The following is a 26,088-nucleotide window of genomic DNA, read 5'->3' as shown; positions in this document are numbered from 1 at the left end:
GCACCTCAAAGGGCCCGGACGCTTCATCACCCTGTCACCAGTTAACCTGTTTTAAGTCCAATGACAACCTTTGGTAAGTAATAACCCCTAAATACAACAAACATCCAACAAGTGCTGTCATTTAGAAGATACCCTAACCCCGTCATTCAGCAATTACATTTTCACCCTGATCAAAGTCAATCAGACACTTGCCCATTCCCAAGCTTCCAATAAAATAGATGCACTGATTGTTATTTTACCACCTAGAGCCCAACACATAACAGGTGCCTCTGTAACAAGATAATCAGTTATTGATTTAACTATCAGGGGTTTCAGTGTTGTGGTTGACTGCTGTGTATCCAAAGAGGAATTAACTGAATAAAACTGATTTATGTAACAAGTTTTTACCATCAATGTGTTGCTGTACATCACAGGACATAGTATAGAATAGAATAGAATAGATGTGTATTGTTATTGTTATTATTATCCACACCAACTGTGCAGGAATAAAATATAAATAGTAAGACAGCAGCAATAAATAATAAACAGGAGAAATATATGCAATCAGAGGGATATATACAAACTAGAGGTGGGGTGTGGGGGCATGGATCCATCTGCTTCTAATTTTGGTTAAGATGGGCTGTTAAGGAGAGCTGAAGAGTGAGAGGGAGAATGAAGGGAAGAAATAAAAAGAATATGTTGGATGAAGAGCAAGGACAAGGGAAGCCTGACAGGGGGCAGCTGGAGATGTGAAAATAGTAAAATTGGTGTCTCCATTCAAACAAACAAACAAAAAAACTGAAAATAATGAAGTGATAATGAAGTGGATCGCCATGAGGAAGCAGCCTTTGGACATTCTGCTTCAACTGATCAAAACGAGGCTCCTTATTTACGTCTTTCACCGCTGTGGTTCTTCTCAGAGCTGTTAGTGTAAATCATGTCTAGTTGCTCAGTGAAGCTCAACCCTGCAGCCAAAGATATAATGGCCTCATTAACACTCTCATTAAACAACACCAGTGGAATAAAGACATGGACGACTGCCACCTTCGCCAAAGGACACATCCTAGTTTGCACGCTACGGGGACACCAGCGCCTCTGTGAAGCATCCTTTAAAAACAAGCTCCATCTATCATGTATTGACATAGAGCATTCCCAATGTTTACTAGAGAAATGCTTTGTGAGGGAGAAGGAAAATCTGTGCCCATCGTATTTCAGGCATTTCATACGCCATCAACACTCCACTAACTGAAAAGTCCAATCGCAGATATTTGAAGAGGCAACAAAGGGGATTTATAGAGTTGTTGCTCCCTGCATCGATGCTAACGCTCAGAAGATAAAACCCTGTGGGCCAAACAGAGTCCTGCACAAACAAAACAGGAAAACTGATCTATACTGCAAGGTTTCTGTAATCTTCAAAACAGACATGGAGCAACAAGTAATTCATATGGCAATACATCACGATGGATCCTCTAGCAATGCATTATCTGCAATACCGACGTCCTTAATGTATGGCAGTGATTTAAAATGAAGCTTCTGCCCTTTGTTAGTCTGTGACTGTTTGACATTATTGAAATATGAGCTTATTGGCCAAACTTTGATGGAGGAGTGAAGGGAGTGACTTTAACTTTAGCTGAGGCAACTAAACGTATTACTCGATAATTAGTGTGTTTCTGGTGATATTATAAATATGGGATTTGGAAAGAAAACCAATCAGTATATGCAATAAATAGCTCTGTCAAACAGGTAATACTGGGCACTGTTTTACCTTGTTTTCAGCTGTTAGTGTGTTTTACAGCTAACACAAGGTTTTTTTGAATATATATTATAAGATATTTCTCATTTATCGGAAACATGAAAACTGTTTGTATTTGTGTAGTTATGCTGAGGTTATATTGACCAGAAGCATTCGAGATTTTAGAGTAACCATGGTATCTAAGGCGATAAACGATCCACACAAATGATTCTGTATTTCAGACCCTTCCACCGTCTCCACCGTCTGATGTTGCCGAGTGTAACACAGCAGGTCTGGTTGTGACATGAAAAATCCTTCCTCCACGTCCCGCTCTAGCAGAGCTGTACTTCATAAATCTGCTCATTAAGAATTTAAAGATTAACCCATAAAGAACGATTGAGCTGTAAAAACTGAAATTACGATACAATGAGAGATTATTGTGCTGGAAAAGTGATATTTTGCATCGATCGTCCAGAATGAATGATCGCCGTCCTCTGCGTTGCTAAAGATGTCTTCCAGCTGACCAATCTGATGCGAGAACTTAGAGAAATCTACTTTCTAATGAGCAAAATAAAGTGGTTCACGTTTCCTGCACTGCTGTTAGCATACAGAGCACCCATTCATCTCCAGGTTTTATAGAAGATGCCGACACGTCAGTCAATGACGTCCTATTCATTCATTACCAATGTCACTACCACACGGAGATCGATACTACAGCTGCTCCTCTGCTCTTGGGGGATTTCTTCTGTTTAATATTAATGCAAACTGATCTTTTCTTTATTTTTGGTAAATGATTGAAATTTAAAAATCATCGTGCATCAACATAAACGGAAATCACATTTGCAAATGAGCATGGCGGTTTGCCAGCTGCTGCCAGAGTCAGTCAATGACCGAGTAACTCGACTGACAGCTTGAATCCCGAAGTCGGCAGATGTGACAGATGGCGGGCTATAACGTGACATTTCACGGGCTTTTCATTTCAGGCCTAAAGGAGACACCTTCTGAGGAAACCAGTGTAACTTACAGCCTCTTCTGCAGAGAGACAGAGCCAGAATAAACATGAAGCCACTGAATATATGAGATAGCATCTATAGATATTTACATTCTGTCTCTTTGTGAAAAACATTTTGATTTTGATCAATTTTTTGCTGATATTTTGTAGTGGTGGAGTATAAATCTTACCGACTCTGAAAATCACCAAAAATATTTCCTGCAGTGCCACCAACATGTCAGAAACTGACCTTGCCCAGTGTTTAACCCTTTAAGACCTACCATAGAACCAAGTCCGCCAGAGCTTATATTATATGTTTACATGCTGTGGAGCCATTTATGGGAGCATTTCAAGTTGATATACATCAATATAACCATTACAGCCCAGATTTTAATAATATGTCTGCATTAAGTGCATAGTAATTACATAAATTGCAAAAAAGTGCAATAAACTACAAAAAAATTGAAAATCGTTTTTGTTTTTTAACATATATTTCTAGTTAGAGAAATTTAAGAGGCTTATCCCTCAAAACTGTAAATACAAAAAAGTTGCACAAAATAGTTTCCAACCACAGGAAATTTATTTTGAGTGTCTTCATAGTTTTATTTTTGAAATACACCAATTTTTATATACTGCAGGAAAAACGAAAATAAATATTATAATGCAAATTTGCAAAAAAGCAGCATATGCATCAAAATAAACTATTTCCAGCAGTGCAATATGAGTCCTAAGCATCCCAGAAACGACACAGACAGTCATAAAGTCAAAGATAACTTTTTAAAACACCAGTATAGGCTCATGAGGCCCTGATGGTAAAAAAACTACATTTACATTTACATACTAAATTTCCGCGAAAATGACGTCACTTCCGGTTCCGGGCAGGACATGGCGGACATGCAAAAGTTCGCGCTGACGTCTATTCCAATGGAGGAAGTGTTACAAACAGCTGATCGGATCGGCAAAGCGTGTTTCTGGAATATTATGTTTTTGTTGCTGCAAGTGCTTTTTATGCAGTTTTTGCAAAGCTATATGTGGAAGGAAACTGTGACCGAGGACAAGCTGATGGCATAAGATGTAAGTACAACTCCTCCGGTTTCATATGCAAAAAAAATTATTGCGCTAGCTCACGTGGTTGCAGAGCTACCGGGATTTAAAAATAGTTACGCAAAACAGAGCGTGCCTGCTCCGACCGGCTTTAAAGGGTTAAACACAACACATCAAAACTTCCTGATCTTTTAGATGAATTTTCTTCTTCTTTCAGCTGCTCCCTTCAGGAGTAACCACATCGACTCATCTGCCATATCCCTAACACCCTCCTCTGCATGTCCTTCTCTACATCCATGTACCTCCTCTGAACCCTTCCTCTTTTCCTCCTGCCTGGCAGCTCCACCTTCCATCCTTTATCTAGTATATTAACTTTTCCATTAGTACTTACAACCAAACAAAGTGTACCGTTTCTGCCTCAGTATTGGTAGAGTAAAAATACACTTTTTTTTATATCAATAGTACACAAAGATGTCTTTCTGTTTTCTTTTGAGTTTGAGCCTCACAAGTTCACAGCTCCTGCCGTTTGAGCTTCCTTTGGTTCTTTTCATTAGTTGGTATTATTGAAAAAGCAGCTGAACTCCTGGTATTGTCAGAATTCATTCACAATATGCACACAGTCAGGATCAGGGGATGAAAACTAATTATTAAAATGATCATTTTGGTTCATTGGCTTCAAATGTGAAAGTTTAGTGCGTCCTTTACCTGGTGGTGTGTAGGCGTCCATGGAGCTCTGGACCACAAGCGACCGCCTCTTCGAAGGCATCGGCACCGCCATCTTTCTTTCTTTGTGCTTTGCCAGGGCTGCCTGCACCGCCTCAGTGTGCACATCTGGAAACATATGCAGGACGTATAAAAAGTCTCTGTTAGTTCCTTCTCACAGTGATACAACGAATGATCAGATAATAATCAGAGATGGTTTTTAAAACTACACTTCAGTGAGCTAACTCGGTGTTAGCTGTTGAATTCCTTTTTGTCGGCACAAATGAAAATTACTCTACTCTAAAATTACTATCCAAAATAAGAGGTTACTGGTTTCCCCCAGCATTTATTAGCATCTATAATAGCATCTATAATACAAAGTGAGAATTGTGAATTTAAAAGCTTCTTAGTATAATACACTATACATATTTTTGTCCCCAAACTACTCCTAGACCAACGTACCGTCAAACATCAGGGCTGGAGAGCAGTCGACTGATGTAACTGGGAGAGGATGAATTAATACATATAGTATATGTCTTATTATGTATACCTGTGGCTCTTTAGCCGCTAAAGTACTGCATGTTTCCTAGCAACAGGCTAAATTGACCCCTTATTAGCATTTAAGTTCCTTTAAAAAAAGCATTCTATAATATTTAGTTACATAATATCACATTTAAAAAAGGTTTAATTATGCATCATATGTTATCATGCATGCACTAAGAGCTCTGATGTCCAGTGCAAAGTCCATCCTGCAGCAGCAGCACACAGAGCAGCAAACAAGAGCAGGACTATCCTCTGTGTTTCTCTGTGTTTGTGCTGCACGGTTCTCTTTACAACGAGCACCATGTTCCCATTTATTCTCATTTAGTTTACGTGCACAAACATTCCCAGCCTGACAGCAGCTCCCATGAGGCCCTGTGGTTTCTGACTGGATTAGGTGCAGGGCGTGTCGGCGAAGATGTTTTGTAAATTTGTGTTTTTAAGAGTGAGAAAGTGCTGCAAACAGAGCCACAGCTGGGTTTGTTTGAATTGTGCCCACTGCCAAAAAAAGGCAAACGCCACCAGAGCAAACGGGCGTTTGGCCCCATAGTGACATATTAAGACATTAGTCAGAACAAACGGGGCTCACAGATGTCCGGTTGTTTGGCTTGTGGATGTGCTTGTGTAAGGGGAACAGAGGTAATTTAAATCTCAAGTGCACATTTATTGTCTCCCGGTTGACTGAGTGACTGTGCAGTGTGTGAAAGCGAGCATGTGGCATTTAAAGGTGCTCACATGGCTCTTCTTTTTCAGTTCATTGGGTTAAACGGGTTTTGTAAGGATTTATTATGCATCAGATCAAACTTTAATAGCTTCTATTCTCCAACAGCTTGTAGGGACATAATAATAAAGTCAGCCCAGTTTCACCACCTGTCAAGGAATTCAAGCTTTACAACATCACATTGTTTCTCTTCTTATTGGTTTCCTGTCTATCTGTATTACATCGCTTGATGTCAGTAGAACAAATTCCTACAAATTACTTTTGAATAAGACGCCACTGAAAAGATTGAAATCCTGAGTTAATCCTGTATTAATCTTTAGTAAACACCAGATGGAACGAAACTGAACCGCATCTTACAAGAGCTGTGGAAGATTTGTCAGGAGCTCATTGCACAGATAAAGCAAACACTGGATTTGTTGTAGCTCGTTCTGCATGTAGCAAGAAGATGCAGGATATCAACGAAGATGTGGTTTTCCTGATGTCAGAGAAAGTCATCAGAGCTGGTAGCAATATACTTCAAGACCTTCAGAGGCCAAAATCTATCCAAAAACCACCAAACACTAATCAGTTTTGCCTGACCTGAAATACAAGTACATGTATTTGCATAAAAGTAATATGAAGTGCTAAGTTATAGCAGTTATTAAACCTGATTTCATCAATGATATTTAAATTTATTCAGTCAAGAACTCCAAATTATAATCAGTCGACTTTACTGGGAGAAGCTGGGAAGTTTAAATTTACCTTTCACTTCTCTAACAGTCGTGAACAAATATTTCTCTGTGATTGATGACATCGTAACTATTTTTGAGGCATATTTGAAAGATAACAGGGACACAACTAAACGCCAACAAGGTCAGAGGTCAAAACCTGCCTCTCACCTGATCTGTAACGTTCGTCTCTGGAGCCAGAAGACCGCCGGCGGTGGTAGCGGGAGGACGACGACGGGGTGACGGGCGTTCTCCTCTCCTGGCCCATGGACGGATCCATTCCTAAGGCGCAGGGATGCTGATTAAAATTGTATCTAATGACATAAACAATCGTCACATTACATTTCGGCGAGCGATCTCAAGGCACCTGGTGTTTTGCCTGCTCGCTGACTGACAAGGATTAATGAGAAGCAGCTATTAACAAATGGAAGCCTGGTAATAAACTTGATTGCACCTGCTACCACCAGCCCAAATGTCAGCTGTGAAAACGTCTACCAAGGTGATTCTCTCCACTGTTGGTCACAAATACTCATGAGTGGAATATTGTTTTAAAAATAGTCATAACCTGAGAACACATGAAACACCATCAGCCACAGACTGGCCTCCCCAGAGCAGAGAAAGCGGCCAATTCATGGAGACTACTTCAAGAAAGGAAAAGAAGGTTTGTCTACAAGATTTCAGGCTGTGTTGAAGAATAAAAGTGGTCAAAAAATATTGACTTTGACCTTGTATAAAACACTGATTTTGTCTCATATACTGTATTCCCATGAATGTTTGCACAGTTCAATAAATCGCTGCTCCCATTTCTTGTCGAGAAATGGCAGGTGGCTCAAGACTTTTGCACAATAAGCAAAATATGTCGTCTCAGTCGACACAACAATTTATGATTCAAAAAGTAAGCAGAGTTCTCAGATGTAAATTATCACACTTACTTTAAGCAAGACTGGCTTTAGTTATTTTATCACAACACAGTTATTAGTCTCCTAAAAAAATCTGTATTAGAAATCAGAAAAAACTAGAAGCATTTAAACGTCTAAATCTAAAAAATATACAACAGATCAGTCTTGGTTCACACTTGTGCAAACACACATATCTTTAAGCATGCACAAACACACTCACTCGGAGAAAACAACCTCCCTACACAGCAATCAATAAGTCTGATGATAATAACCACCCTGTTACTGACAGCTACAACCGATCCACAGCCGGTGATTTATGACCATCCATCTCAGCTTCATACTTCTACCCTCGTCTGTCTTCATTAGAGCTCTCAGCGTGGCTCAGAGTGCCGCTGTTGCTCGGGCGAAAAGCTAAAAGTTGATTAGCCAATCATTAACGACTACCAGGCAGCACAGGAATAAACGACAGATCTGGAAAACACCTCGTCTTCTTGTTTCCTCCGGGGAACCGAGAAGGATGGATTTCCCGTTCTCCTGATTCAGTCAACTAGCTCTTTATCCTCCTTCCTTTCCTTATACTCGTTCTGCACACACACTGCACTGCTGTCTATTTGGCTGCTAAAAACAGGCTATACAACTGTTCAACGGGCTGTTTTATGTAACGCCAAACCTGTTACATATAATACAATAATGGAAAAGCTCAAAAATACAAAACAAAAACTAACTGAAGCTCAGGATTCAGAGCAGGTCACCTGCTGATCTGAAGGTTGGTGCTTCAATCCCCATTTGCTCAAATCTGTCTGCAAAGATACTTATAACCCCAAGTTTGCTTTCTGATGCCTCGATCGGAGTTTGAATGTTGGATAGAAACACTTTGAGTGCTCAGTTTGAGTAGAAAAGCACTAGACAAAACCCAGTCCATATTTATATTTATATACTGTATGTTGTATCCTTTCTTTTATAAGCACAGTTGTTTATGTGCAGGTCGTGGTGCATGTCTCTATAGGTGTTTTCACACACCTATAGAAAAGGTCATCGATGTTAAACCAGTGAGGCCATCAAGATATCATTGCAGACACTGATAGAAAAATACAAGGAAGTAGCTGCGACTGTGACTTATGATCCAAACATGTTACCAGTAATGAGACCACGACCTAAAACACTGAAAGACATCAACAGCGCTCACTTAATCCTGGATTTCTGCCAATCACATTTTCCTTGGACAACAACATTTAATACAAATCAAATGATCATTTATTACTGAGGAGGGAAGTACACAATTAGAAACCTTAAATATAATATAGAGTTACAATAATAAGTAAAAATAGGCTGAAAATAAACAATAGAGAAGAACATATGAATAAAATCTGCACATACCGAGCATAAAACACAGCGAGAGACAGTGAAGGCTGTAACATTCAAATAATGTCTTAATGCATTCAAGGTTACAGGCTAATGTACACCAGTGTGCACTATTTAAAGATGTTCCCACATCAAAAACAGGAAATTAAAAAGAAAAAGAAGCTAAAAATGGCCTGAATTAAAGTTAACAGCGTGGCTCACAGCCCGCTCTGAATAAAAGCAGAGCAGCGCATCTGTGCTCACATCGGTGCTAAACACTGAGTTAGCTTAGTAACTTAAATTCATACACAGGGTAGTGTGCCTTTAATTTATTTTATTTATACAAATAAGAGATTTGCTTTGATCAGCAGCACTCTGGCTGGAAAAACAGAAAAAAATAAGAAGCTTCGCATCAAGTAGAAACAGACTGCATGGTGACAGCATGTTTTGATGTACGTTCTGAGATCTATTAGCAAGTCTCCACAGTATTTATTAATCCAAATGTGTAACTTTGCGTTACACTTGTATGACCTGAAATCTACAAGCAGCAGGTTTTATAAATAAACTTTCACAAAACACATAAAATAATCACAGATTTTCCCTCCAACTCACATCAACCACTAATTCTAACAAAAAAACTTCATTTTTTCTTTTTGCTTTTCACACTATAAAAAATGTACATGAGTCATTTTTATATTTTCTCAAATTCTTAGATAAAAAAAGAAATGATGGACATTTTAGATGAACCTATTGGGTCTGTTGAACCAATTTGATAAATATACTAAATTCAGCTAAAATTCCTTCATAATCAGCATCTTGCTTTAAAAAATGCTCGTCTTTGGATTGTGGGAGAAAGCTGGAAATAAACACTCACACAGTTAAGCTTCTTTGTCCTTTGGCTGGTTGAGAAAGATACGAGGGGGTAAAAAGCCAAATAAAGGAACATCAACACTGCACATCATCCTGTGTCAACACCAACATGGTTAATGCTGATTATAGCAATCATATTCTTTTTTAAAAAGCTCAGGAAGCAATATAATTAAAGAAGAAACCAAGTGAACTATATGTGGTTTTTCACTTTCAGGAAATTCCATAATGTGCTCTTACAGAAAATGCCCTCTCCTTACAGACATCTAATGCAACAAATGTTTTGCATGCTTGAAGCACGACATTCCCTTAAGGTGTAATTCCTCTTTCCCCGTTACATAAGAAAGAAGGACTGACAACCGTAATGTGCTGTGAGAAAGTAACTTTTATAGACCACAGACAGATCACAACTGTGCCTTTGCTATATGCACAATACTGAATGTGCATACATTCAATGAAGTCAGCAGAATAACTAGAACAGCAACATACATGAAGAAAATATTCATATTACACCAAATGTATAAATTTGTACGAAATTACTTTATTTCCTCTCAGAAAATGTAGTTAAAAGTATTACAGCAAATGCGAATAGATAAATGTAAACATAGGAGAACATTCATGAGGCATCGTACAATGTTTACAAAGTAGAAGTGGTTACAACTCTGTCAGTAGTTACAGGTTTTCTGAAATCAGAGCTCTGCAGTTGAAAGGTTTTTGTAGCTCCCACACCAAAGCGCTAAACATCAAACCTGATCGCGCCTGACCCGCCTACTTGAGCTTGAACAGCTCAGCGGCGGCTCCTTCTGAAAGCCAAAGTCCGATATAGAGCGGCTGAGTGGACTTCGGCATGACTTTGTGGAGGAGTTTTACGGTATCGGTGACACTGTGGAAGGACAAAACACCTGCACTGTGATCCAGGTACACTCCCACCCTGGACGACCAGGGTACCTGTGATCGGGGTTCTAATGTTGTTATACTTGAATTCGTAGCTACTTTTGAAACAGTCTAAAGCCCAAGACTTGTCATTGCTCCCAAACACGCATTCAGCTGATACTCTTGTAGGAGACGGCTACTCTCCACCTCCAGGTAGTAGCGTCCAGTCAAACTCTCTTTACTCAGGACCTGCCAGGTGTATGCAAATCTCTCTGGATGGACAGGATAATCCCGTTCATCTACCATAAAGACTGCTTTTCTGTTCTCATTTAATGCCAGATGGGGGTTTGTAGTGTTTGGATCCAGCGTAGTGTAAAAAGTCAGCTCTGATCTTCGGTTCTCGCATTTGAGACTTGACCTTAGGCTCTGCCTGAGACCAGTACTCAGGTGGTTTTAATGGAACAACATTTGGTTCAGTCACGGTTGGTAAGATCTTTGCAGATTCTTCACGTAGAACCTCCTGCAGTTTTTCTCTGGACTCTGACACAGCCACTGTAACCTTCTCAAAGTACCGCAGACGTCGGACTTTGATACTGGGTGGTTCTCTAGATTCACAGAGACGGGACAGCGTGGAATAATTTAACAGGAAATGTGTGTGATCTTCAGCCTGACAGAGCTTTTGCAAATCTGCATCCTTCCTTCTCAGCTCTGCAATCTCCTCCACTTTCTCCCGAGTTTTTTGGAACAGACCTGCTTCGGCCTTTTGCCGCAAAACAATCTTCTCCATCAAATCAGACATAGTTTTCTCAGTCGTGCGGATGTGCTCCACGAAGACCTTCTCGGTGTTCCTTAGTGCATTTGCAGCAGAGTGATTTATCACAGCTTCCTCCTGTTTAAAAGCCTTCACATCTTTCTCATCTCCTCGATCCTCAGCTGGATTTTTTGCTGAATCACCAGCAGATCCCTCTGCCGTTCAGCCCTTTCTGCTGCGGCTGAGACTTTGATACGACCTTTATGATCGTCTTTGGATCAGAGATAACAGATGCAGTGCTGATCAGTGCGACAGAACAACTTCTTGATGGAGAGAGCAGATGTTTTCCTGAAGACTTGCACTTGCTTCCACAAGCCTGTGTTTCCTCAAGGGAGGTATATCATAGTGCGGCTGGAGGTGCGCCTCACAATATGAAGCCAAACACTGCAGACAGGACTTGGAGGCTTTTGTTTCGTTCAAAAAGCAGTCTGATTTTTCAGGTCTGAGGTGTTAACCAGAATTCCACAATGCGTACATGTTTACATCACTTTCACTGTAATTCATAGTTATTCCGGTTACCCGTCACAAATATAAACATATCCTGCTTTCAGAAACAATATGCCAATGACAAAAACCTTGGTATGACACAGATAATCAGTTTACTGTGGTGTGTAGGCACCAATAGCCATATGCCTAAATAGTCACAGAGCATAGTGGCTGATAGGCAATCAGTATATACCTGTAGATAATCACAAAGAGTGTGATGATGTGATAAACCTGAATATACAGGCCTGTAAAAGCAGGTCAGTTTGCTGAGTCATGAAACAGGAGAACACTTGTTGGCATGTAACCGCAGCTATTTTTAGAAACTCCAACCGTAGTCATCGTGTGAAGGAAAATGTTTTGGAGAACTCGGGGGAATTCTTACAACTCTGGCAAGAGTCGACAGGGCTGTCAGAAACTTCTGTTGCTAGCTCAAACAAACATAAGGACATTTTATAATCTGGGCCATGAAAGGGCCAAACAAGTTATTCGTTTGTTCAAAGAACCACAGAAGTCTCATGAAAGTTTGCCCAACCATTTCGACGGTGCTTTGTAGACTTGGAAAAGGCTTGCGACTGGGACAAACTAGCTATTATACGGGGAAAATGTTTAAAACACCAATTTGAAGCAGCTGGAAAATGGGTCCACACTCGGTTTACTTAGGCCTGGTCGCTGCAGAGGTCGTGGCCTCGTCTTTCCAAGTTAGAGTAAGATGCAGCTGGAGACTGGTGTTTGACTCTAATCTAATTGAGCTTTAAGCTACATTTATCTGTTTACAGTACTGTTCCTACCAAGGACTGTGGTTATGGTCAAAACCGGCTTTATAAATAACCATTATCACATTATTGTCATCTTTTCCACAGAGGTTTTAGGGCCTCTGTTAGAGATGAGCTCAGTAACTTTTATACAGTCTGGATTTGGAAATGGACCATGAACACCTTGGTCTAAGGCTACGTTCACACTGCAGGTGCGCTCAAAGCGGCCCGCATGCGCAAAAGAAGACGTCACACACAACGCGCTCTGTTTAGACCCAGAGCAAACAGTATTGTTTGACTCATGGCCCTTAATATAAAGACTTTGGACTTCACGTTTCCAATTTTTGCTTTAAGTTATTTTGTTATTTACATAATAATGTAGATAACAAAATAATGATCCTTATTGCTGTTTTAGAGGAGCGGTGCTTCAAAGGATAGTTGCAGATTTCTGTCAGAATCTGCAGATTATACAGAACAAATAAAATGTTCACGTTGTCTTCCCAACAATTTCACTAACATCTACACTGGATGGTCAGGAAGCGTTCACGATGTCTTCTCGAGCGCTTCTCCGGCGCTGATAATTGGCGTCTGTCTTGTGTCAGTGACGTAAAAGACGGATTTAATGCGACTTGACCATCAAACAGCAGTCGCTTTCTGAAACATCGGATATGTATCGGAATCAGTACCACATACGAAAGTGACCCAGATCGGATTTGAAAATATCGGATTTGTGCCGTTCACACTGTCAGACCATGATCGGATATGGGTCGCATAGGGTCAAAAAAATCGGATTTGATGCGCTTTCACCTGCAGTGTGAACGTAGCCTTAAAGTATTCTGTGCACATCCAAGTAACAAGCCAGCCGACAGGACGCCCGAGGTTTCAATGATGAGACTGGAAAAACAGCTCCAATGTACATCTCTGTTTTAAATTATACATATTTTTTCAATATGTACATAAAATTCACTTAAGTTTTGAGTATGTTTTAAGAATTAATTATTATATAATTTCTAGGACTCATTTTCCATTAAGTATCCTAGAATTTTACCAAAATCCACATTTACAAGTACTTTCAAGTAATCAAATTGGAAATTCTAATAATGATTGATTCAAATCATCATGGGTTTAAAAATAGTTTTTTATTGACTGGTGACATTATTCCTTAATTATTATTTTTTTTAAAACCTACAAGTTATCTTACTGACCCCAAATCAGTGCTCTGAGTGTACAGCTGTACACTAGAGTTCACTTAAAGTAAATGCAAGAGAAGGAAAGTTTTTCATTTTCTATTTTTTCTATTTTGGCTGAATGTAATGACATCAAAGTGGTAAATTCTCAGTACTGGAGGGAAACGGAGAATCAAACTATATCACCCTGACTCCGTACAAAGCAGTGCGGATTAAAGCTGAAATACACCACAGGGAAGGAAACTGTGCTGGTGTGTGTGTGTGTGTGTGTGTGTGTGTGTGTGTGTGTGTGTGTGTGTGCTTGTTACAGAAGGAGAAAAGGAGTATTGTGTTGTTAAGTGTGTTCAAGAGAGGGTCTGAAAAATGGGAAAAGGGGGTTATTGTGTGTGTGTGTGTGTGTGTGTGTGTGTGTGTGTGTGTGTGTGTGTGTGTGCGTGTGCACAAGAACAGTACATTACAGGACTGAAAGGAATGAGGAGTGCTGGATTCATGCTGGGTTGTTCTTGTATTACTCATCCTGCATGGACTCAGATGCCTTTCACTGCCGACCTGGTTTGTCATTAGGTTACAGTTAGAGTTAAGGTTAGAGTTAATGTTAGAGTTAAGGTTAGAGTTAATGTTAGAGTTAAGGTTAGAGTTAATGTTAGAGTTAAGGTTAGAGTTAATGTTAGAGTTAAGGTTAGAGTTAAGGTTAGAGTTAAGGTTAGGTGGGTAGAGACTGTAGTTACAGTTCAGGTAAGGCTCCAGGAAATCTGTGTTAGTTGGTGAAATGTTCTTAGAAGTGATTTAAACGTGAATGTGTTAGCGGCCAAGCAACACAAGGAGGAGTGTGTGTCATCCGCCCCCCCCCACAGAGAACTGGGGACGACCTCCCGCTGGGTCTGGATGTGAATACCACACATTCTCTCCATCCCACACTCCTCATTCCATCCCATAATGCACTTCCTGCCATTCTCCCTGCCTATGAGTTCATATGCTTGCTCTCTCTCACACACAAACACACACACACCAGTATCTACTAGTTACAGCTTTGGCAGAGCCAGTGTGTCTGCTGGTTTTCACTTCAGTCCCATCCTTCACAGTCATTCTGACTTCTTTCATAAAAAACAAACCCCTACTATCAGTCTGTTAGACGAAACACTGAAATAAAGTTGAATGTGTATCTTCTTACGAGGACCTTCAACAAAACAAAGGCGCGATCAGCTCTGCCTTACTTGTGAAAATCTCTGTGATAACAAAGCTGCCCGAAATGGGATTTACTGTGTGTCCTGTTAAACATCGACAAGGAGAGAAAAAAGTGCCGTATTCAGCCAAAGACAAAAGAAGCTTTCATGATGCACACACACACACTCGTTTTCATATCTTAGTGAGGACATCTTACCCTAACCATCAATAATCCGAACCCTCAGCCTAAACCATAGCCTAACTGAGCCTCAAACTCGTGGGAACGGGCGTTTGTCCCCATAAGTGACTGTTGGTCCCCACAAGTATAGTAGCATGACAATTTTGTGTCCTCACAAAGATGTCTAAACATGTACATGTGTGCGCTTCACTCCCCTGAGTGCGGTCTGAAAGGACAGAATCAAAAGAACCCACAACGATGGATCCGTTGTGGAAAAGCTGTCACTGCTTCATTGGAAGGTCGGCCGTCATCCACGCTGATCAAATGGGAAGACCCGGACACTCTCAGACATGCACAACATTTTAAGAGACTGAAGTGTCACTGGAGACCAGCAGACACACTGGCTCTACAAAAGCTATTACTGGGAGCTGTTATTAATGAGAGGCTGAGCCTTCAGCTATCGGGCACCCCCCCTCCTGCAAAACCAGCTCCTAGTTTGGATTCGGGAGACAGACACGCTCTCTAGTTTTAGGATTAGACTCCAAACTTTCCTTTTTAATAAAGCTTACAGTGACGGCTGCTGACCTTGGAACATCCTTCAGTTATGCTGCTGTTGGTTATATTTCTTCTCCACTCGTCTCTTTTCACTCCTCAAATGTTTATACATCATTAAATTGTGTCTTTTATCGCCCTCTCTTTTACGCTGCTGTGTTTGTGCGAGACTGGGAGAGAGAACAACATGGTCGAGGTATCAAATAATGAGGTCAGTGTACGTACAAGTAATCCTTGAAGATTAGGCTCAAGATTAATCTAAACGCTCAGTTTCAGACAAGTTTTTCTCCTCTTGCCTCCGAACGATACCAGCTATCATCATCTCAGACAAAGCTCTGGCTGTGAGCACAGAAGCCCCGCCCACTAGCTATTCAAATATTCTGTTTATGAGGAGCAGCCAATCAGAACAGCTGGACTAATAAATAAGGATTATTTTGAACTGTGAATCATGCAAAGCTACTATAGTTTAGAACAGCACATAGGGAGGTGTGAGTGAGCAGTTCAGTTAAAAGAGCAGGATGAAGCTTTAAAGAACAGCCTGTTTTACCTGGTGCTTGAGGTAAGTAGGCTCCAATCAGCTTGGATCGCTTCTTCTCATAGCCCTTCTGTGTGATGTCACCTGCCATAGAGAGAAAGACAGAGCAAATTTTACTTTCCTTATTCTCATACAGCAATACCCAGTGAGAGAGCCAAAGTAAAACATGGATGATCAATGTTTTCTAAACGTTACTTCAAGATTCAGAGATCATTAAAGCTGCACTGGGCATGCAGGTTTTTATGTTTTTTTAGATAAATGTTCACTGTTCCAGCTCCTACAAGCGTAATTTAAGAAAACAATGACAAACTAACAATAAGACTGCAATGAACTGAATATATTTCCCCTGAAAAAGCAAAACAATTTAAGGTACTACAGCATTTAGAGATTACGGTATGCTTATTGTTTGCTTACGATCAGATGGTTCCGTTTGAATGAATGTGAATGTGCATAAATGAGGAACTCAAAGCACTGCAGGTGCAGCTGATTCACCTTTCACAGTGCGACAAACCACCTCAAAGCTTGCTGACCTATCTCCCCGAGTGATAAATCAAACCTCGCTACGGTACCATCAGCAGATTTCCACGCAGTACAAAGCACATCTGAATCCAATAGCGCTTTTATAAACGATTCCCGGCATTGGGTTCTAACCTCCGGGGACTGTCAGATCACCAGGAGGGGAGGGGCTGCTGCATTTCAAAAGAAAGTTAAGAAGAGAGAGCCAGAAAATTTGGGGGTGAATCACTGCAAAGTAAATATGCGACTGCTGAGTGTAAACACACAACAGACCAAATGAGTGTGACCCCACCCCAAATTATACTCCAAGTAAGCTGGAAAAAACAAAGTAACAATTTCAGGCAGAAAGCCACAGAGTGAAGGATTGTGGGAATTAGAGTTTTAAGAAGCAACACGGGCCCCAGATTACAATATGCATTTATATTAATATTTATATAGAGGTAAATATATTATATATACACTGATAAACAGTAAATACAATATAGTCTTTATTCTATTTCTAATTCTACTCTATTTCAAATAAAGTTACAGTATGAAAGCTGAAGAGTCTGAGGAGGTTTTGTAGTTTGTGAAATGCTGAATGGTAGTGACTGTTTTTGATATTTTTGATGTTTTTGATATTTGTTTCCATTTTCTTAAGCATCACTTTTAAATATGCACTGAATATGTGCTAATTTACAAAAACCTGAAGATTTCATTTAGCTGACATATTAGAATCAAACGGTTTTACCCTATAAACAAGAAACTATGTCAACAGCCAGAAAGAGTCAGTTTCCATCGCGCTGTTTGGGATAAAAGACTTTATAAATCAGGTTCTGAATCAAACTCCTTTGTAAAAACTTTCGGACAGATCTCACCGGGAAGCTTACTAGTTGATAACTTTTACAAGAAAAACAATTTTTTGTCTTGTTAGTTTTCTGAAATATTATGTTCAATATTGAAAATGAAGCAGTATCTATCAAACGTGCAGAAACAAGCAACAAAATTCAGTGAAATAAAACCTAAATGTGTATTTTGGACATTTTCTTTCCACTAGTCTGCAAGAAGCCATGTTATACAAGCAAAATAGCAAGTGGATGAAAAATGCATGTGTTTGCCTGAGGAGAATCAACTTCAATATGATAAAATGTTTTTACGGGATGCAAACGTCTAATTAAAATATTTGCTTTATGCATGACGAGCAGGCTCTCTACGAGTCTGCAGAGTCCACGTGACTTGATGAATTGTAGGTCCAGACAGTTTCTGGTGCTTGCAGACTTCAGAGGAATTTTCCAGTTAAGTCTGTGTGTGCAGTTGCAGGGACATTTGGATTCAACGTGTTCGGAGCAAAGAGGACGGAGAGGACCGGAAGGGCTGGAGAACAGATTCAGGATGAACTTCCACAACAAACTTGGGCGCGTACAGTTTGTACATTTTGTGGGATATAAAAAAGGAGCATCAGAGCAATGTTTGACAAGCAAGTTTGTCTCTGTGATGTTACACACTTCTTACAGTGTGTGGCTTTTTGTTAATTAAATGCTCATGTTCAATGTGCTTCTTGGTTTTAGAAAGCAGGTCACAGAACACATGTTTTCTAAGGCACGATAACAAAAATAATTACACCCATCTCCATATTTTGTTACATTTGGGCTCCACTAAAGCAGCTGTATGAGAATCACAGTCCAAAATAATCCGCATTTGTCCGATACTGGGCCCTGGTGAGCCCCTGATTGGCTAACACTCACAAGCAGAAGGTTTGAACAGCGGGTGGGTGGAGCTTCTGCGCTCACGTCAAATGAACACATCTGCTCGCAGTGATACGATGCAGATCCAGTGGTTCTATCGAGCACACACTCTCACATCAGTGAGTGGATCTCATGGTGGGACTGGATGACCCCCCATACTAGGGCTGCTCAATTAATCGAATTTTAATCTCAATTACGATCTGGGCTTTCAACGATCATTAAAAATGACTAAGCCGATTATTAGCCCCTCCCTCGTGCTTTACTCTGGCGCTGCTCCGTGTGGCAAATTGAGCGCACCTCTCTGCATTTCGAACACGTGTCACAACAATTAAGAGCAGCGGTCTCCAACCTTTTTTGCGCCACGGACCGGTTTATGCCCGACAATATTTTCATGGACCAGCCTTTAAGGTGTCGTGGATAAATACAACAAAATAAAACTAGTACCGGTACCGAAAAAAAGAACATTTATTCATAACACACGTGAAAAGACCCAGGAAAACCGAGTAAACGATAAAAACGATAACAAAATAACGCTGAAAACCGATAAAAACCCTGAAAACTATACATTTCACACCTGAGCCTCAACTCTCGCGGCCCGGTACCAAACGACTCACGGACCGGAACCGGTCCGAGGCCCGGGGGTTGGGGACCGCTGATTAAGAGGACCCGAGGGAAGCTCGGAAAGCTAAGCAGAAGTTATTTGGAGAGGAGAGTGACTGCTGTTGGTTGAAAAGAGGTAAAAAAACTTCAGTGGTGTGGAAACATTATGGGTTCACGGAGTCAGACGTGGATCAAGTAGACACAGTGTGTAAACTTTGCTACAGTGTCGTAGCTGCACCACAGAGCAACACTGCAAAGTTCACTAAACATAGATGTTTACATTTTTCATTTATTTCTTATATTGCAAACATTTGCACTGTTATCAGTATTTGCACTATTTTATATTATTTTTGACAATCTTTAAAGTCATTATTCAACACATTGTTATTGTTAAATAAATATTGTCAAATAATCGAGATCTCAATTTCAGTGAAAATAATCATGATTATCATTTTTGCCACAATCGAGCAGCCCTACACTTTCAGAGCCACGGGTGCACCGAGGAGAAAAAACTGAAACTGGCCGTTTAAAGCAGTGTGAAGCTGAGATTCTCACTCTTTTTGACTGTGTTTAGTATGAACATCCACTCTTTGAAACCAATCAGGGTAGAAAAGTCACAGTCCCTGCTTTAAATGCAGGACTCTAAAAATACCGAACATTCTTCGTGCAGACTAAATGCTCTGCTATTTACATATTCTGAATTTCTGTGACGACTGATGAGCTGCGGAGCAATTTCAGGATTTCTCTGCCTGGAGGATGTCTGAGTAAAAATAAATAATAATAAAAAATCGGGTGAGTGTGCTTCCCAAGCAGCGACGCACGAAGCAGACCTGAGTGACGCTAAACCTGCAGAGGATTTGTCGAACACGGAAAAAGCGGTTTGTGTGGCTGACTTGACAAATCCTTCTTAAACACACAAACATGTGAGTAACTGGCTGGGATCAAGAAACCGGCTGTGGGCACAGACGTCATCTGCGATGATGTCAGCACAAATATGTGTGTGCGTGAGAGATTTCAGTAGCATGAAGGCACATGGCAATAATTATCATCTCTGGCAGGGGATCCAACGACCCTGCTGAGAGAGAGGAACTGGAAAATACACTGAGGGAGGTGAAGACATGTGGGTAAACAGAGGAGGTCTGACCTCGTCTTTTAGATATTGACTTGTTGAGGAGGCGACACACAAACACTCAGTTAGCATGTTCTTGATTTAATTGGAGTTTTATCAGCAAAGCGGAGACCGAATGAAATGAACGCGTCAGTCAGCTCTGTGTTAAAAATCATCCACCCAGTCGGACAGGCGGTCCATCAGCCTGTCAGTCACTCTGTCAGGCGCAGAGTCAAACACACTGTGGCTGTATATTAAACTACCGCAAGATAAATGCTGTCTAATGCAATCAGGGTTTGTATAAACAGTGCATTCATGCAACTTTCCACGTTACTGCAGGTTTACACGCGGAAAATAAGAAAGACGTGCCAGGCTTTTAGGATCATGCCCAGGAAGGGGCCGCCATTGCTGCCAGCGTCGTTTTAGTCAAGAGGGAAGTGACGGGTTGGAATACTGACGATTTTTTCTAAACGTATAACAAACCACATCAAAAACGTGTTTTTGCTTGACGTGGAGTAGTGTGTGTGGGGACAAAACAGGAAAGCATGAATTGTAAAAAGTTGCCATGTTGACACGACATTAGCAAAATGATCTGTGAAGACAACGTTGGATTTGAAACCAAGCCCAGTGATGAATAACAAGCAGGAACATCCATCCAACCATCCATTTGCTTCCGCTTATCCTTTGCAGGGTCGCAGGGGGCGATGGAGCCTATCCCAGCTGTCATAGGGCGAGAGGCGGGGTACATCTTAGACAGGTCGCCAGTCTGTCGCAGGGCCAACACACAGGGACAGACAACCATTCACACTCACATTCACTCGCACATTCACAATTTGGATTATCCAATTAACCTATCCCCACAAGCTGCATGTCTTTGGACGGTGGGAGGAAGCCGGAGTGCCCGGAGGGAACCCACGCAAACACGGGGAGAACATGCAAACTCCACACAGAAAGACCTGATGGTGGAATTGAACTCAGGACCTTCTTGCTGTGCGGCAACAGTGCTAACCACCGTGCCACCGTGCTGCCGGCAAGCAGGAACATATTAAATAAAATAGATACAAACCATACACACATAAAAAACAGTCATAAGCCTGAATGTGATTCTTTTGATTACAACAATAAAATAAAATGTTTTCACAGAGTTATAATGGCTGCTGCGACTCAGTTTTCCAGTGAAATACAGAATCTTTTCACCTCTCTGAGCCTTTTTATAACGAGAAGACAAGTTGGGAAAACTATCGAAAACACCATCCACATAAATGTTTGAACTGTTTTATACCCTTGTCACACCACACTGAGAATGTCGAGTCCAAAAGTGAAGGGGGAAACAAATGGTTGTCGCTTAGAGGACCCGAGGAAGACGGCATTACAAAATTAAAGTGACGTCTAAACTGAAACCAGATTTTGAGTGTGTTAAGAACCACCTGATTATCAGTGTAGAAAGAAGAGCTCTTACATGATGATAGCTCCAATTTACACCACGAGGAACCAGAAGATTTTAGCCAGTAGCAAAGTTTATGGATGTGAGCGGCCCAGTAGTAGGCTAAAAAATTAGGTAATGCAAGTCCTCCACTAAATCTGCATCGCTGCAGCAAAGTTTTAGAGACCCTGGGTGGCTTCCCTGCCCAAATGAAATAACCAATAATCTTGTCCAGTGAAACAAAAAAATGTTTCGGCAGAAATAAGGGAATTGACTGAAATAAAAATAAAAATTTTGGTAAGATGTTCATTTTAACAACATTAATCTTACCGATTAAAGAAAGGGGGAGATTACCCCATCTTTGAATATCAGATGTGATCCTTGATATAAGAGGAGACAAATTTGCTGATTTAAGGCCAGCTAGAGAGCGAGTCACGTTAATCCCTAAGTACTTAAACCCAGATGGACTGAGACGAAAGGGTAGATCGGACTGTTGAAGTCGACGTGCTGCCGTATTAACAGGAAAACACTCACTTTTCTGAGCCTTTTTAAAGTAGGTCAGAAATGAAAAAGATGAGACACCAAGGATTAAAAAGGACAGGTAGTAATAATGAGATAAGTTTTTGTCATGAAGTCTATAAAACACCATAAAACACAAGTAGCTATGCTCATCCTCAACCAGCAGTTGGTGCTGTTTAGCACCAAAACACACTGAATTTAGAGTCAAGTATCATATTACTCTGAAACTATGTTACTGATTTTGTGAGGATTAAAGTTCTTTTTCTGCAAGCTGGTGCTCGTGCAGGAAACCTGTGCATGCAAGTACAGTATACAGAGCAGGTCAAAGGTCAGAGCACACACTGTTTACAACAGTTTTGGTTAATAAGTTGATATTTTGCCATCTTTTCTCTTCCAATTAAGTTCATCTAAGCTGGAGGATTATTTGTAGCCTCTCCCTTGATCTTAGGCGTTTGACTTGATGAGAGTTATACTCGTATGACAAACTGAAACAGAAACTTCCAAAATAAGATCAAAAGCGAATGAGAGGTCCTCCTCCTTTCTCAGACTGGGGAGAGGAATAAAGAAGCAGATGATGAGGATGGAGGGATGAGGATCTTTAAATAGGCACAGGGGAAGGAAGGATGACTCAGGCTCTGCTATTCTGTAACTTCTTCCCTCCGTCTCACTGTCTGTCTATTTCAGTTAGAACAAAATGGATTTAGGGTGATGTTTTCACAGGTCAGAATGAGGTGGTGTAAGCCCCGAGAGCTTAAACTGTCTCCAAACACAAACAGACACAAAGAGCTTCACATTTAGCTCGAGTCAAAAATCTAAAAGGCTAAACACAGACGAGAAAGAAGCAATCAATCCTTCAGTTCATTAAAAACCAAAACAATAAACTGGACAATCAAAAAAGAAAAATCTAGATTTGATGAATTTGCTGATTTATTGCTTTTCTTTAATGATGATGTGAAAAATGAAAAACAGAATTAGAGCTCTGGAAACCAAAAGAAACCTCCACAGTTTTGCAGAACACATCTCTGGAAATGTTTATGACCACAAGGCGCTCTACCTCCAATCAGAAAGCACAGCGTCATGTTAGAGGGCGAGTACTTCAGCCTGCAGCTTCTTTACACATTCAAGACGCCTAAAGCACAAATGCACCAAGAGCCGAGGACGGTTCAGCACGAGCAGCGCATTGAACAGTGAGCACAGACGTGATGACGACTGATCAATGGAATTAAAATGATTTTACATGGTAACCGTTTTAAAAACTGGACATAGACATAAACACAGTAACAGCTTCTGTGCACGGTCATTCTGGATCTGCACATTGATTTAGCATTTATACTAGCATTATTACTGTCATTATTATTAATGCTACCTCTTGCCAAACAGCACCCATGGCCCAGAATCATCTAAGGGAAAATGAAAGTCTGGGAATCAAACTTTTCTACCACAAGTTTGCTTCTCTACCCTCCAGCCAGAGCAAAGGTAACAGAGGAAAACTAAACCAATTAAAGGACACAGCTAAGAGCACCTGGTATCATTTAATTTGCATCTAGTCCTTTAATCATAAATGTGTACCGTTTACCAGAGATGGGCTGTAATCCAATTACTTTTTCAAGTAACGAGTAAAGTAAGGGATTACTATTGCAAAAACGGTAATTAGATTACAGTTACTTTCCCGTAGGAACGCTGCGTTACTGTGTTACTAAAACTGTGATTTTTTTGCGAGAATGTCTCATGACAGTGACGTAAACAAGTGCGACGTTTGTGCAGCTGTGTGCAGATCAACAATGGATCATATATCGAGTGCAGAGAGAGTATGAGCGTGCAGCGTTTAAAGCGTGGACGTACTGACCTTACTTTGAGTTTGATTCCATAAAAAGTGACAAAAACATTAGTGTCCGTTGTGCGTGTGAAGAAAACTTCTTTTTACAGGGAAAAAACCCCTAAACTTCCAAACAAGCACCGAGTAGCTACGACGTAATGGGAAACTCACAGAGAAACTCGCAGATTCTTCCACTGACCGCTGCGGCACACCTGCACCAGGGTAACCCTCCGCCTACCCCACTCCTGCTTTACAGGTGAAAATAGAGCAACAGGACCGCTAGTCTTTGACTTTATTTATTTTCTGCTGTGTTTTACTTGCATCTATTTGAAAGACTGAGTGTAAACACACAAAAAAACAAATTTCTTCCAGTCAGAGAATGTTGCATATAATTAAATTTTTACTTGATGCATAAAGTTAAAAGATTAAAACTAATAAAAACAAGTTTTAAAAAGAGACTTTTCCATTTGATTACATTTTGTATGATGATTATGTAGAAAAAGTAGAATTGGGCTGAAAGATCTATCACTTTATCACCTATTCAGGTTGTAAATCGTGTTTTTAAAAAGTAACTAAGTAACTAAGTAATTAATTACTTATGAAAATAAGTAATCAGTAAAGTAACGGGATTACTTTTTTGGGGAAGTAATCAGTAATTAGTTACTGATTACTTTTTTCAAGTAACTTGACCAACACTGCCGTTTACACAGTTGTCACCCTTATCACCAGGCTGTGGTAGAAAGCACTGTTGGACCACACAGCAGGCCTTTTGTTTCCAATGTTTGAGCCCCATGCGAGGCACAAATCCAGCTACAGTCCTGCGTTTGTCTCTGAGTGCTTCAGTGTTTTGAAATATGCATGGAGCAGCATGATGACAGCCGTAAAACCTCACTATAAGCTGCCCATGAATTATTGACACTTAGATATTTACATACTGCTGGAAGCGCCCTCCCCGACTCCCCGCTAGACATCAGACTGGCACGCTCTTAACCCCGACCTTGATGTCAAGCACTTTGAGCGGTCGATGTATAAATCACTCCTTCGCGCACTTGCAGGACAGTGTGGTCGCCACAGAGGTCACCATAGCAACTGATGGGCTAGCATGTTACACTACCTGTAAAAATCTGTGTGATAGAGTCTGACACGGACCTCGCGCTCACCGCGGAGTTTGCCGTGACTTCTTTAAACACGGGACTCTGGACAGTTTCACTCTGAGGTGGTCTTTCAGTTCCAGTTGAAGGAAATCTTAAAGCTACAGTGTGCAGTTATATTTCAGACATGTTCTTGCAGCTTAGTTTCAACAGTTTGTGTTTGGCCCTTTCCTGTTTCCACACAACAATCCCGCAGAAGAAAGTCAGCTCCATAAAGACATTAAATAACTCCCACAGAGCTCTGACCTCAACCCAAACCTTGAAAGGCTGCCCGACACCATCATCCACCACTGCTGCACCTAATTTCGTCTTAGAGGGACCAACAGATTTAGCTGCAAATTACTGCAGTTAAGTTCAGCATCTCCCGGACAAGAAAAAGCTATAAAAGCTGCTACAGCAGAATTTAACCGTCCACAGTTCAAGGATGAGGCGCAAAACGATCACGTTTACGTCAAAAACACTTTTGCTCACGAAAAGCAAAAGTGAAACGTGCTCTGCGTTCAATCGCAGCCTCAGAGAACAACTTTGATTTGCTGAATCACCGTCCTGTGGTGAAAGGATGAGTGCTGCAAGTCAGTTTGTGCAGAAACAGCCAGCTGAGCCTGCATGACCATATACAGTGTGAGAGAGAGAGAGCGAGAGAGAGACACCGAGCCATGACAAAAGAAGAGGCTGATGTAGAAGAGACGGAAACATGGAAGAGAAACAGAGAGCAGGAAAAAAACATGAGAGCGAGAGAGCAGGGAAATAATGACACTGACAAAATAGAGACGGGAAGAGAGGAAGACTGAGCGTGTGTGTGTGTGTGTGTGTGTGTGTGTGTGTGTGTGTGTGTGTGTGTGTCGTATCTATCCAGCACCTAAAAAGGAAACAGAGTTGATTTTATTGTTTCCACACTGCAACGCTACAGATAACAGACACGTGAGAGGAAGGAGATAAAAAACTAAAATATGGAATAGATGGAATATTTAGTGCAGAGTAGAACAGCATGAAGTGAACGAGGAAATAAAAAAGGAAGGATAGAGAAACAATTCTGTCATGTGACCATTCGGGACTAATAAAAAAAGCTTTTTGTTCTCTTTCTCAGAGTACAAGCACAAATGCATAGAACAAAAAGAAAGCAGGAACTTTCATGGAAACTCATAAAACCCACAGGACTAAAAACTTACT

At 40.7% G+C, this 26,088-nt stretch overlaps 1 protein-coding gene across 5 annotated transcripts in view; it reads right to left on the bottom strand.

Annotated features, from left to right (window-relative positions):
• LOC102797426 (disco-interacting protein 2 homolog C) overlaps positions 1-26,088 on the bottom strand; it is a 242,806-nt gene that overhangs the window by 100,141 nt on the left and 116,577 nt on the right. For all 5 annotated transcript variants that reach the window (XM_087832056.1, XM_087832058.1, XM_087832057.1 and 2 more), the window contains exons 2-4: positions 16,074-16,145; positions 6,588-6,698; positions 4,452-4,577 (exon numbers count right to left, since the gene is read on the bottom strand). In XM_087832056.1, the coding sequence (XP_087688182.1) occupies positions 4,452-4,577; positions 6,588-6,698; positions 16,074-16,145 (309 nt within the window). The remainder of the gene's footprint in view (positions 1-4,451; positions 4,578-6,587; positions 6,699-16,073; positions 16,146-26,088) is intronic.

This window comes from Neolamprologus brichardi, chromosome 18, assembly GCF_056152115.1.
Source record: "Neolamprologus brichardi isolate AB-2024 chromosome 18, ASM5615211v1, whole genome shotgun sequence".
Lineage (NCBI taxonomy): Eukaryota > Metazoa > Chordata > Actinopteri > Cichliformes > Cichlidae > Neolamprologus > Neolamprologus brichardi.
The sequence above is the reverse complement of the archived record's forward strand: the minus strand, read 5'-3'. Positions and strand labels throughout refer to the sequence as shown.